We start from the raw sequence: 13953 nt of genomic DNA, 5'->3' as shown, positions 1-13953 counted from the left end.
GTCAGTCCTCTCAGAGAGCTTTCCCCATGTCTATGTTCTCCTCCTTCTTCATGTCTGTATTCATTTGTCATGCAAAAAATAGCAGGGTAGGGATGGAGCCACATATTTTAGGTCCAGTACAACATCTTATGTTTTCCATGGCTTCTACTATGCTGAAAGGCAGAATTTTGTCATGGTGCTATGTGGATGCTGGGGATGATGTTTGGCTATGAATGCAGCTCAGCTTCAGGGGTGCTCCAGAGGCTGGGCTCTATAAATAGTGCATACTAATCCATACTCCACTTTATAGGGAGAGATTGTAGAAAACACACAGCTATTATCTATTCAGGGAATTTTTTAATATTAGATCCTCAGGGAGTAACTCTGCTTTACTTCACAGACACATGTTTGTTGGGAATATGAGTTTGATAAACAATTTCCTCAGCCTCAGTATCTCAGCAGTACAGACATTACAGATGAGGATGGTGCAGGGTCATTCTCTCCAGTACAGAGATGTAGGTTCTCAGTTCTTTCTCCCGGCTGCACCATACATAGACACACCTGCAGCACATGAAACATTTGGGCATCAGCAATCATAATCAAGCCCCCATAGGGAAATTTCCAAAAAAATTATTCACCAAAGACCCACAGTCCTCAGGGTAAGACTCATTTTGAACTCCAGAGATCTTCCAGTGTATCTCAGCATTAAATACGTTTGTCCTGGAAATATCTTCAACTGCATATTTTGAATGAAATCTCTTTGCTTTAGAGAGAGCTAATGGTCAAATATCTGTAGGTACTTTTCCCATGCCCTCATCTGGGATCCTGATGAATCATGGTAACATACAGAGCTGTCCCATGTAACGTATGACCAAGAATGAAGAATCCCAAGTTTCTGCCTGTTTCTGGTGGCTATTCAGGGAATATGGTATTCACTGAGGAGGGCAGTCAGGGGGAGCAATCCTCTAACAGAAAGTTAATTCTAATGTCTGTCTGTATTCTGTATCCAAGCTTGCAGAATATACAATGACTATGGTCTTTCAGAAGTTTTGCTACCTGTCTCATTTCCCTGGAAAAGACTTCGGGATATTAAACAGAGAACAGTCAATCCCACTGTCACCAAATAATCCTCTAGGAAATAAATGTAGTAAAAAAGTCACACTTGTCTTAGCAGATGTTGATATTATTTTAATGTCATGGGTTAGAGCATTTAAAGAACTTTTCTGGAACTATTCGGAGCACATGCCTGTAATGGGGTAAATGGGTGGAATATGATTTAGCTTTAAAAGATCAGACTCTGTAACAGTACATATATCTAAAAAATATATTCCATTTTATGACCAGCTAGTTGAATGTCTTGCTGTGATACAGCAGCATTATGGTACTGTATATTTTGAAGGTAGTGCTAAATTCAGACCCTGGCTCAGATGTCCTGACTTGCTATTTGGGGCACTTGCTGTAGAGGAAAATAAAATTCAGGGCCAGATCCAGACCCAGAGTCCCCATTCTCCTGCTGCTGGGAGTACCAGTTTTGCCCTACTTGTTTGACTAGGAGTGAATGGGACTGGTTTGGTTTTCTTCCAGACCGGTTATACCTCGCCTCATTATAAACTTCACCGTGTACTGTCCTTTCCCCTGTCTTATCTCCCCGTCTCCTTCAAGGGCAATGGTGGAACGCAAGAGGGGTGCTTTTGCTGGGGGCTGTTCTGAGCTGAGAGGAGAGGCAAAAATGACCCTTTATCCTGCTCAGTGTTTCAAACAGCTTCCGGCCTGCCGGGAGGGGATGTGTTGAGAACGTGTGAGAGAAAACACTGAAAAGGGAAAAAAGGCTCAAAAAGGGAGGGGAAAAAAAGTACAGCAAGGAAGCTAGAGACAAACTTCAAGTTGTGGATTATTTCTCACCCAGGCTCTAATTAGGAAGCCTCTTATGGGACTGTGAAGCTGTCAGGCTGCCAAATGTCAGTGTGTTTATCGGAGATCAGGCGAGTCTCCTGTCTGCAGCAGCTACAGTTTGGTGCCATGAGCCTCCTGGGTCCTTCCAGCGTGTGTGACTCACACTCAGCAGTAGCACCTCCGGGGGCTTCGAGGCGCAGTGGAGGGCTCTTTCTTCTCCCTTAAAAATCCAAAAATAAGCCCTTTCCTGAGATTTGGCCTCTTCATTCCGGTTCTGCACGGGGAGGGTTAACCACAGCGTGCAGAGCAGCTTCAGAGTGTGTGACTCAGATTCCCAGGGAAATCCCCACCTTATCTGATGGAGCCTGTTAGTCTGCTAATTGAATAAGCTCCTATTAAAAGTGCAATGTTTTTTAATGACTGCTAACAACGGGCCAGATTCTGATCTGATCTTTTTGCTTGGGATCATTTTTGCTGCTGATTGCAGCCGGGCAGCCTCCCCCAGCCCCACCGGCTGCCGTGGAGCCCGAGCCGGGAGCTGACACCAACACACCAGCTCTGGGGCTTCCGGGGTGCTGGGGAGCTACAGACCGGGCATCAAAACTTCAGTTTTAATGAGCCAGGACTTCATGAAGTGCAACAGGCAGGAAGCTTTTAATGGGAATCTTTAGGAAGAAACAGAAGGCTGCAGTGCAGCCAGCAGAGGAAAGCATTTGTTGGGAGACTACCAAGGACTCCATGTAATGTAATTGCTGCAAATATCTACTGCCTGATTCGAGCAGTGCTCTGAGTAATTAACTTTGCCAGTGTTGAAATCAGGTTGATTCTGCATATACGACATTGTCTGTGTCTGCCTAGGAAAAATGTTGTGTGTGCCTCTGCATATGCACATTCAAACCCTAATTTTAATTAAAATTATGTGTATTACATCTGTATCTTCTTTTCTCTATGGGAATTGACTTTGAGAAGGTATTTACCTAACAGGAAAATAAAAAAATGTGGTTGGCATTTAAATTTAACTTAGTAGGGTTCTGGGGTACTTCCGAAGGAGAGTTTAACAGCTCTGATTTCAGCCAGGCCCTGGCTGCCCCAGGGTGGGGCTGAGATCTCTTGCAGGACCCTGTGACCACATTTGCCTTCCTTTTCTCACCTGAAACTCCCAGTGGGTTACCCAAGCCTATGTGACATCAGAACCATACAAAGTTTTCTAATAAGACTGGTTTTTGTTTCTTTTTGCAAGCCAGGAATGAGATCTGGCCACCTTCACCCCCACGCATCTCCACACCTACTCAGTTCCTTTGTGTGCCCCTTTTACTTTTCTCCAAGGAAAGTTTCTATTAAAATGCAGGAGCTTCTTTTAGCAGGTCCCATACATCCACACTGACACTGAGCTGCTGCTTTAAAAGTTTCATAAGCAACCAGTAAATGGTGGGTTTTTTCCACACAATGCCAATAACGAAGTGTCAAAAATCTCAAGCTCCTGTTATCAGAGGCAGAGTCTAACCCCCATTTCTCAGGCTGTTTTCTACTCCCCACTCCCGAGTTGTCAGATCCTGTGACATGGCTCCATCACACCACGACTAGCAGTCCCAACAAACAGAAAATGATTTCCAACTGGCAAACATGCTGTTTACTTTCCAGAAAAATTGCACTTTCCCATCTGACAGCTGATCAAGGGATCTCCTGCTGCTGTCAGCATGAAGAAGTGTTTAAACACAGAGATGGAAGTTTAAACATTTTCTCATTATCACAGAATAAAAAAAATTAAAAAATAATAAAAAAATAAAGGCATTGAGTCTCTCCGACCACCTGCTGTGCCAGTAATGAAGCGATGTCACATGACCAGCCGGTGAGGACTTTTATCTCTGCCCCAATATCATTACTGAAGTGACACCTGTCACATGACCCGCATCAGAGCTTTCATCTGGGCTCCCCAAATGCAGTTCTGGCTTGTGAGGGGGATTTTCCTGGCATTTCCCTCCCCCTCACACACTTTAAAGAGCATTGCCCACTTGCGCCATTACAGACAGAGGTTTGCAAGTTTCAAAGCCCTTGGATCTTTCCTTGGGCACATGTAATTTGGCCAACAAACTTGCTCTGGGCTGAAGGAAAACAGAATCCTGGCCTGGGAAAGAAGTTATTTCATTTACTTCAAGATGTTTTTAAAGCAAATATTTAAGTCTGCTGTTAAACTCTCTTTAGAAGAGGATGTTAAAGGATTTCTCAAAAATCTCCGATTTGTTTTTCATTTTTTATTGGGTGGTGAGAAGAAACAGTTTGGTGACCCTTGAGCACAATGATCTCCATTTACATGCACTTTATAAACTCTCACCTGCTTTATTAATGCATCCTGCCCCTGCCAAGAGAAAGTATTTTCTGGGTAAAAAAAGGAAAGATCAGTCCTGCACCTCTCTGCAAACGTCTGGGATTTTTTGTGAGGTGTTCAACAGCAAAAACCTAGATTTGAGATGGGCCCACATAAATGGTAGCAGTTCTGAGCACTTGCTCACCAGAACCCACTCAGTTATTACCTCAAAACAACATCAAACATTCAGATGTGACAGGGGATGATCACCCTACAGGAACTAGATGTGGGCACATTGGAGATAAGAGAATATGAACTTCATGCCTTTTTCCAGCTTCTCCTTTCCCACCCTGCACTCATCCCTGAATGAAGTCTGGTACTCCTCTCCCTTCATAATCTAATTCAGCTCACTAAAACAATGAAAAACTAACTCAGCAAAAGAGTTCATAATTTTCCACCTGTTCAGTGAACTAAATCAGTTCTTCAAGGTCTTAGAAAAGCGCCAGAGAGCAAAAAAGAGAGACTGTGAAGCTTGAAGCAGGGAGGGAAATGGTGGAAGCAGAACCACCTTTTTTGGTGGCACTAACTTGGTACATGAATTCAGATGTGTTTCTTGTTACCTACTGTTTCTGACTCGTTACGACACTACACTCATTTTCCCTGAAAGTTGCTGCCCCTGAAATTGTGCAGGTCAAGGGATGGAAAATGTACTGAGATCAGTACTTCTAGTGTAAATAGTACTCCATTTAGTTTGGGACAGGAGTCGTTCTGAGGCAATTTCTCTCTCTGATCTGGCATGTTTAAGGCCTCCAATGTTGACTTAATGAACAGAAGACTGCTAGGTTGCAGCACATCCTTTGGACACGGACCTCCTGGCTTTCTATCCATCTAGATACAGAATTAGAAGGTATCATTTGACCTTTTGGCAATTAAGCATATAGCTAAATTTAGCAATGTTATGGCCATTATGGGGTAGCAGCTATGTAAAACAGCAAAGCCATTCTGTCTGCTGCTCCAGGGCAGAAAAAATTTACAGTTGATGCTCTGGATAGACCATGAGGAAAAGTGACTCAGTTCTCATCATTAGATCCCTCACTGCCCATGCATAACAAATCCTTTCACTTAACATATCTTGAGCATTTAGTGGCTTCCAATTAGGAGCAGACATTCAGCCATGACCAACCCATTGCAGGCATTAGAGATCCTGCTTCTTCACTGCTCTTAGTTCAGACATCTCCAAGAATGCAAAAGGAATGCAGAACACCCATATCCCAACTTGGGCATCATTTATAGCTCAGTATTGCAATGGGAGGTCAGGTCTTAATCACCCTAAGAGTGGCTGATTAGAAGATCTGGGTTGATGCAATCTAGAGCTAGAAAGACTTTTGGGACATAATTTGCCTTTTCATCAAGACAGAGAACTTTAAGGAATGTAACATAAGGAATATCTTGTCCTCTTAACTGAGCAGTGCCTGCAGATAGTCTGTGTACCCTTTTATACAGTTAATCTATACATTCCTGCAATTATGTCTATAGCAAGGGCAAAGGGGAACATAAACAGTTGTGCTGCTTCCTGCCCAGATCTGCAGTGTGTGGTTAGTAAACGATGGACCAGGGTGGGGCTGGACCTGCAGCTCCCTTACACTAAAAGCTCATCTTTCAGCTCTTTCTGTGGCTGCCACCCATAGCTCTTTGACTGGTTTTGTTCCAGTGTCTCAATGTTCTGCATAATTCTTGCTCAGAGAAGTTCTCCCAGTCATGCCAGTGACACTACTTAGATGAATAAAAAGTATTCAAGAAATTTTGCATGCCTGCACCTTAATGATTTATCTCTGTCTTCCTTTTCTTCCCAGATCTGCTGTGGGATTATATCATGGCTACTGGTTTATGATGTCCCAGAGCTAAGAAAAGGTATCCCAGATAGCTGAAACCAAGCAGACTACTACTTGAACACAGTAAGTTACTTGCTTTCCCAATTCTCCCAGGAAGAATACTATGAGAAATTTCACAGTAACTGTAGTTGGGAAAGAGCTCTCTGATTTCCCTATGTGTCCTGATCAGCACTTACCTCAGATTAACTTTCCTTCTCATAGTCTGTCAGCAGCCCTGAGCTCAAGGAGATTAAAACACTCTGGTAACTCATTAATGAGCCAAGACTCTCAGCAACAGCTGGGGCAAGAATGGACTGTGTTTGGCTACATCTTAATTCTCTGCCATCTCCCCTCTGCTCATCAACACCTGCACACATTTGGGATCCTGTATAAGAAGACCCCTGAATTCAGCTCTAAGCAACCAGTTTGCAATGCACATGTCTAATGCTCTGCTGGTGTGGAACCAGTACGCTGGTAATCCTGTTAGCAATGGCAGAAGCTCCCTCTAGGAAATTATAACAAATAGTCTTAAACAATTCCTTTTGTTGACAACTTTATCCAAGAAACCATCTTCCCTGGAGACTTCACTCAACTTTCCACTAATCCCCTCCTTCCCTCAGGAGCTCTTTTGTTGAAGGAGATTGTAGGCAAACCCAGGAATGACAGGTCTCGATAAGCCTTGGATCAGCTTCTACATTCTTTCAATTGTCAGTCCCCATCTGTCCTGTTTGTACATCGATCTTCTGGTCCAGGGATCTCTCTATTAAGTGACACATGGCTGAGTATATTCTGCAAGTCCAGTGTCCAGACTGTGCTGTTACATCTTCGTTGCCAAGTCAATCTTTCTGACATTGCTTTCTGAAAAACAAAAGGCAGGACATCTGTGCAATTTCATTCCCTTCTAATAAAAGGTGATTTTTAAAAATACACACCCCACCCCCCAAACTCTGTCCTTGTTTTATAATCTCAAAAATTTTGCTTCATTTTGTCAATATCAAGAGTTGCTTCAAAGGTCTTTGGTGTAATAGAGGGTACAATCTGCCCTTGTTGCAAAGGAATTCTGTTAGGATAAAAATCCATGGCCTAAGTCCTGAATAACAAAAAAAAAATAGATCCTAATTACAAATGTTCTGCAGAGATATTGCCTTCAGTCATGTCTTCTTGATAACAACTGGTTTAAAACAAGCTCTAATCTTCCTGTAGATGCAACTACACTTAGCTGGTACAGTAGCACACACACGTAAGAGGCACAGCATTATTTATCTGAATTTTGAGAGGCAGAATGAGAACAGTAGCAGATTCCAATGATCCATCTGTTCCTCCTCAGCAGGTAGAGGGAAAGAGGTGGGTGGTATAGGGTAGAAAATGAATGGAGTGTTGGCATGGAGTATATATCACCCTGGGGTATCAGCGATACTGTCAGTACCTCTTCCTTTCTTGAAACCAGAAGGAGAACAAGCAGGAGTCTGTGATGATGTTTTGTCCCTTGCTGTGTTGCTCGGGGCCCATGGATTCAAGATGGAGCCTCGTATGTTTAGGGTTTTTTTGTTTTGTCTACTTTTATAACTTAACTCAGGTTGGCAAGTGAAGGAAGGCTGGCCAGTTTCATTATGTTCCCAGGAAATTCTATTCTCTCATGTGCCAGCGTGAGGCTGTTGTGCTTTAGATGCCTATCTACCTCTCATTAGATTTGAAAAAGCATACAGAACCCCCTGCTTTCCATCAGTAGCCTATTAAAATGACAAAAAAAATTACTCTTTCATTTTTAACCTTGCTTGCATGTCTGAATCCAGATGCTTTTTTTGAAAAGAGAATTAATAATATGAACACCATCACTTATAGAATGTTTTCCTGTAATGAAGTGGAGAAGAAAACTTGAGCTGACATTTAAGCTCGCTCAGTGTACCTTGTAAGTAGCTTTCAAAAAGTGACAGAAACACTTTGAGGCCAGGTTAATATAAAAAAAATGTTTAAGACTATCTCCTACTATTTTCAAGTTTTCACCATTTTAAACGATGTGTTTGAGAAATGCTCTCTAAGTCAGTTAAAATGGGCCAAATACAAGTTCATTGAACACTGAAGCAGGAGTGCCCTCCTCAAGGGAGTAGTCCCAGAAGCCTTAGTGGAACTGACAGCCAGCTTTTTTGGCAGGATTAGTTCCTCTCTGATCACAGAGAAGGAACAGCCATCCTGTCTGCACTTGGCTGAGCAGGTGAGCAGGGAATGCATTCAGGCTGCTTCCAAAACCCAATCTGGTCACAGGGCTGGCATTGTCAGGTCCTTCTTGAAAGGACTCGAGGCTTCCTGTCTGCCTGCTGTTGTCCACATGATGAGGGCAGAAGGGGTACAGAGAGGCTGTGAGACCAGGCACTGAGTGCTGGGACCTGATCCTATAGCAGGTACCTGCCATCTCCATGCATTTGAAAGCACAGATGGCTAGCTGAGGTGTGCCCTGCTATCACAGCTAGGTTGCCTCTTAGCTTGGCAGACAGTAAGACAGTCAAACTAATTTGGCCTCAAGATCAGTTTCCAGGTCTGCCGTTCAAGCATAGACCCAGCACTGACACTGACTGGACACATGGTGATAACAAATGCACAAAGTAAACAAAGAGACAGGATATAATAAAAGGCTGTTTTCTGGTAACTTCTTTCAGTAACAGTGATTTCAAGTGATCTTTTGGTCTTCTGTTATAAAAAGGAAATGAAAAATATTGATGCTGAAGCATCATTTTGAGGTTCGTCATATTAAAATAGGGATTAATTAAAGCCAAGGATGTTACAAGCTAAGGAGATTTTGCCTAGCTCTGCTCAGGTTCCAATGTGTGTGAAATCAAAACAAGTAAGCTATAAAATGTGAACTCAATAGGCAAGGACAAAAGAGAACAAAGCAATTTGGTCAGTTTAAGCAGTGGGAAGATGAAGCAATATTTTGACTGCGGAGGCATCAGAGGAAAGGGCAATGGTCTGAGACTTGGAAATATGACAAAACAAATCCAAACTTCCCATAATACAACTGAGCGTTGTTCATTCAGGGCCATTGGCTTGCTGATCCCTTCTCTCTGAATGTGAGGCGTCCCACTTTGTCCTCATGCTGGGATGTGATCATCCAGCCCCTGGTATCAGTTCTGTTTTCCCACCTTCAAAACACAAAGGAATTCATGTGCTAAAGATGACGGCAGCAGCTTTGACAGTGGCAACTATGTGCTTACCCAAGAATCAGTCAGTCATCCCTACTTTCTACCAGAACTTGCTCGAACCTCCTGAGAGTTGGCCTTTTCGGTAAGAAGCAAACAGGTCACAGATTTCAGGTTGCAGTCTCACTCCTGGAACTGCGAGCACTGATTGTCCTGTGGAAAAATCAGGTTAAAGAGAAAGCTGCAAAATGGTCCTTTTCCTTCATTGTGCTACTTTCCTAGTGCTCTCCTGTGACATTAGCCACAATATAAAATAATTCAGGATCCTATTTCTCACAGCTGCATTCCTTCTGATTTTTTTTTGGAAAATTATTTCTTTAATCTAGACACCCTTTTCTAGAAATCTCATCTGCAGTTTTTTTTTCTTTTTTCTTTTTCTTTTTCTTGGAGCAACCAGCAAAATACTATTTGGTAGAACAGTGATAGGAATGCAACCCACTAATCAAAAGGATTCAAATGGATCTGCGCACTGCCAAGCTCTCTCCTTCCCACCCAGCAGAGGGGAAAAAAAAGAAAAAGAAAAAAGAGATAGAGCGAAGGCACAGGGCTTCTCTCCTTCAGCAATCTCACAAATGCAAAACCTTCCACTCCAGTGACTCCTCATTAACTTACCAAATCTGACAGTCTAATTATCGTAGCTGCTTCACGCTTAGAATAAATAAATACTAAAGTGGGTGTTTAAAGAAATTGAGCAGTGAAATCCAGTCATCTAGACAGTCAATAGAGAGTTTATTTTAAATTTTTATATTCTTATGTATTTATATCATTTTAGGAAAGATAATGAGATAGTTGTCTTTCAGGCTAATTGAGTTCCTATGCTCATGGTTGCTTGCTGTCACAATCTCAAACTTAGCTTTAACTTTTGTGCCTTAGAAACCTGATCACTCTTTTACCTGATCCCCGTTTACTCTTTTCTGATAATAACTGGGTGAAGTCAGAAGTGCACCTGAGGATGGGAAACAACTACACCAGACTACCAGTCTGGATGTCTTTCACAGCAAACAAGCCAGCTAAATCTTTTCAAATTTGCATTTAAGAGTGCTAAAGGGGAAATGGAAGTTAAAGAAACATCAGATACAACTTGCAATTAGACAAAATACAGGAAAACATCTGGTAACCTCTGATGCAATAGTGTCTGCCTCCATGAACGGTATTAACAGTGCTCTCCTCCAAGAGCAGTTCATCTCTCTGAACAATAAGACCTTTATAGAGATTCTCTGGCCTGAGATCAATGGGAGTCAGAGCATTTGATCCATGTCTGTAGGACTTTGTTTCCACAAGTCATGTGGGCCAAACTTTGCACCAGTTGTGCTTTTGCAAGAGCGGGAGCTGGGGAGTGAGCAAAAGAAACTTTCCTTCTTTTCCCATCTTCCCCTTCACCCTGTGCTCCTGAACAGTGCCCAGCACTTGCCAGCACAATATCTGCTCCAGGACAGCACGCGAGGAAGAGCTCAAACAGGGCAACATGTCCAGAGTCCTGTGCCCTTGGCAAACATCTACTGTGATGTTGCAATAGCTCTTTCCTAGAGTGATGGCTTAATGACAGAATACAAAACTTTAATGTCCTGTCACTATGTAAGCAAGGAGACCTTCCACCACTGTGGAGATCAGAGTGGGTGAAGTGAGAGGTGGCTTTCCTGAGTTAAGTGAAGATTCGCTTTATCATCTCACATATAAGAATACTTCTGGCTTAGGAAGCTGATTTCCTGCTCAACACCAGCTTTGATTTATACCTGTACTAAGACACATTATAAACCAGATGCATACACCTGATAGGAACTTCACTTTCTAGGTGTCTGTATCTGATTTGCAGTGATGGATATCTATTTGCTGTATACAGAGGTGGCAAAGCACAGTGGTAAAGAAACATTAGGGGACTATATAAACCTTTTAGCTATGTAGGAGAATCTAGGCCAACCAGTCAACCTGAACAAGGTGTTCTGAAAGCCAGCTCTTCTTTATGTGTTCCCTGTGATAACATCTACCAGAGCTGGCTAATCCCAACAGTAATGGGATTTTTGCTAGGCAATGGCTTGCAGCCTTAACCTCCTCACTGCCCAAACTGCCTTAGCTTCGATGCAAGAGGCATTAAAATGACTGTGGTCTGCCAACATCAAGCCTCCCCCCTCTTCCTTGTCAGCAGGCTGTTTTGGAGAAACAGTACAGTGTCATCACCACCTGGCACCCTGGTTTTGAGTTGTTGGGAGAGGTAACAATGAGAGACCAACCGTACCCAAAAAGAGCAAGTACCTCCTAGTCTGAGCCAGGATCATATCCATGCAACACACAATCCTCCTCACAGAGCACAAATTCGACTTGACTAACTGCAGCACCTGCACTGTGAGAAAGGTCTCTGGTTGGTCCAGTGGGGATAGGATCTGAGCTGCCAGCTCAGGCCTCCTTGGCCCGCGTGCCTGGGTTGTTCAGCCAGAGCTCTTCTTGCAGTATGTTTTCTTGGGAGCATATTGTTGATGACCCCAAATCCCACTGCTAACCCTCCCTGCTTGCAAGCCTGCTCTAAAGCATTGGAGGGCAAAAGAGAGGGAAAATAAACCAAATCTATAGCTAAGAATAATAAGCTGCAATTGTTACTGTGTCTGACCTGTCTGACAACAGAGTGAGATTCCTTCCCAGAAGACCCTTTGCACTTCAGGACTGACACTGAGTTGAGAGAACAACTCATGCTTTCTTGATTCAAGGATCTCGTCTTTCTTCCAGGAGGGATTAATTGGACAGAAAAAAGTCTGCTTGAGCAGATGGCAAAGGGTTAGACTGAAGTTTTATCAGAGCTGCTGCAGTGCAGGGCTGCACTGCACAAAGATAATTATCTCAGAATTGGCTTAAGCCAAAAAAAGGACAGCAAATGCTCCAGTTTTACAAAAGGTCATCACTGCCACCCCTTAGGCTACTAGCCACACTGAAAGGAAGCTGGAGAATCCCCTGCACCTCTCTTCTCTTGCTATATTCAGAGGTGCTGTTGGCACATGTAGAATTAAGGCCAACAAGACAATGAGTGGGGTTTGAACCTGGGCCTTAGCATTCCCTTCTAGCCCTAGAGGCACAGGAGTGAGCAGCCGAGAAGCCCATCTGTGGGCCACTCCCACTCAGAGGACAGTCTTCTTCCTCCCTAGAGCGTGGGCTACTCTTTTTTTCTAGCACTTTGCATTCAGATGAGCATAGCAACAGTAACCTGTTCCCCTCTGTAGGAGCTGACCACCAGGAAGCAAAGAGCCCTGTGCTCCCTCTCCCCCTTCCCAGGGGCAGCAGCCAGCCTCTAGCCATTACCATTCCCCTCAGTAATCAGAGACTTGCTATTTGGAGGGGTACTTATCTGTGAAATACTGATTTCTCCAATTATTTTTTCCCATTAACTGACCTTTGAAAAACATCCTCTAGCTTCCAGCTTATCATAACAACTTACAGAAAGGACAGTTATGGATACAATTACTTCATTAAAATAGAGAATAATTTCTTATGGGAAGCTTTAATTTTTTCAAATGTTGTTTCCCTCTTAGTCTAACACACCTTGGGATCAACCCCCTATTCCCTTCACCTTTCATCTCCTGCTCATTCTTTGCCTTTCTGCTTTAACTTTCCCCTTCAGAGGGTGGCAACTGATAGCCAAATCCTCTAGAACAAAGTGAGAAAGGAACATATTTAAAATCTGTACTGTTAACATAGCAACAAGAATTTTAAAATGATACAGTTAAATTCTAAAACAGTGTTATGCCAACGTGACACAAGAGAACAAACGTCTTACACTGTTGTGGCAATAGGAATGGCTACATGGGGAATTATTGAGAATTGCCTAATTTTTATGAGCTTAATGAGTCACTCCTGAATATGATCTTGCATGATCATACTGCACTTGTTTCAGCCCTGTGCACTTTAATTCTGCTCCCAACACACTGGTTGCTATGATAACGCCATGTAGTTTCCTGTCCACAAGGTACTTCTTGCTGCAATATGGGGGATAATAAATGTGGGATGGTGCTTAAACTGAGGTGAAATGAATCTGTCCCCTCGCTGGCAGCATATCCGAGAGATTGACACATTATGCCAATCTGTTTTCTCATTCCTTCTATTTCTCCTCACTCTCTCCCTTTCTCTCACACTGTCTGTCTCTGTACCTGTTTTTTTCCACACACTCTCTCTCTCTTGGCACTGACACTTTCATCTTCTCCCTTGGGGATTGGAGATGTCACTGCGGGAAGTGCTTGTCCGCCTCTCTGGCAGCAGCAGAGCCCTGTGGCTTTGACAAACCTCATTTAATTGGGAGGAAGCCAGGAGGGTTTGAAAGAACTGAAACATCCACGAAACTCCTTTTATCAGGCATAATTTAAACTCTGCATGGAAAAAACCCTATATGTATAAAGAAAAGTCAACTTCCCTCCTGCTGTGCGTGCTCCCCTCCTCCCCCCCCCAGCACAGGCAGGCTCCTGCGAGATTCCATCTTTTCATTTTTCTAAAAGTGTCAAAGTAGATTTGTGCTCTGTGGCTGGGTGAACAAAAAAGGAATGCAGATGTCTCTCACTCATGCACATACACACACAGAGCACCTTCTGAAGGGCAGCAGTTTGGGGATTTGGGAGAAATGCTGGCTGGCTGCTCCTTCACTTGGGATGTGTTGCAGGAGCCAGAAATTTGGTTTTCCAATAGTTTGACAACACAGTCCATGAAGGCTTTTTCTTAATTGCCCCTGTCTTAAAAA

The 13953-nt window shown here is 43.2% G+C and overlaps 1 protein-coding gene and 1 long non-coding RNA gene across 2 annotated transcripts in view; one reads left to right on the top strand and one right to left on the bottom strand.

Moving 5' to 3' along the window:
- Window positions 1-13953, top strand: part of LOC113965218 — a 147096-nt gene that overhangs the window by 122959 nt on the left and 10184 nt on the right. The window contains exon 5 of the long non-coding RNA XR_003533476.1: window positions 6031-6132. This is a non-coding gene — a long non-coding RNA (uncharacterized LOC113965218). The remainder of the gene's footprint in view (window positions 1-6030; window positions 6133-13953) is intronic.
- The window catches only part of CDK15 (cyclin dependent kinase 15), a 37918-nt gene continuing 30561 nt past the window's right edge, over window positions 6597-13953 (bottom strand). Inside the window, exons 13-14 of the mRNA XM_027678275.1 lie at window positions 9258-9395; window positions 6597-6906 (exon numbers count right to left, since the gene is read on the bottom strand). Of these exons, the coding sequence (XP_027534076.1) occupies window positions 9286-9395 (110 nt within the window). The 3' untranslated portion in view covers window positions 6597-6906; window positions 9258-9285. The remainder of the gene's footprint in view (window positions 6907-9257; window positions 9396-13953) is intronic.

This window comes from Neopelma chrysocephalum, unplaced genomic scaffold (assembly GCF_003984885.1).
Source record: "Neopelma chrysocephalum unplaced genomic scaffold, ASM398488v2 Primary Assembly neopelma1_44, whole genome shotgun sequence".
Lineage (NCBI taxonomy): Eukaryota > Metazoa > Chordata > Aves > Passeriformes > Pipridae > Neopelma > Neopelma chrysocephalum.
This window is presented reverse-complemented; position numbering and strand designations above follow the sequence as displayed.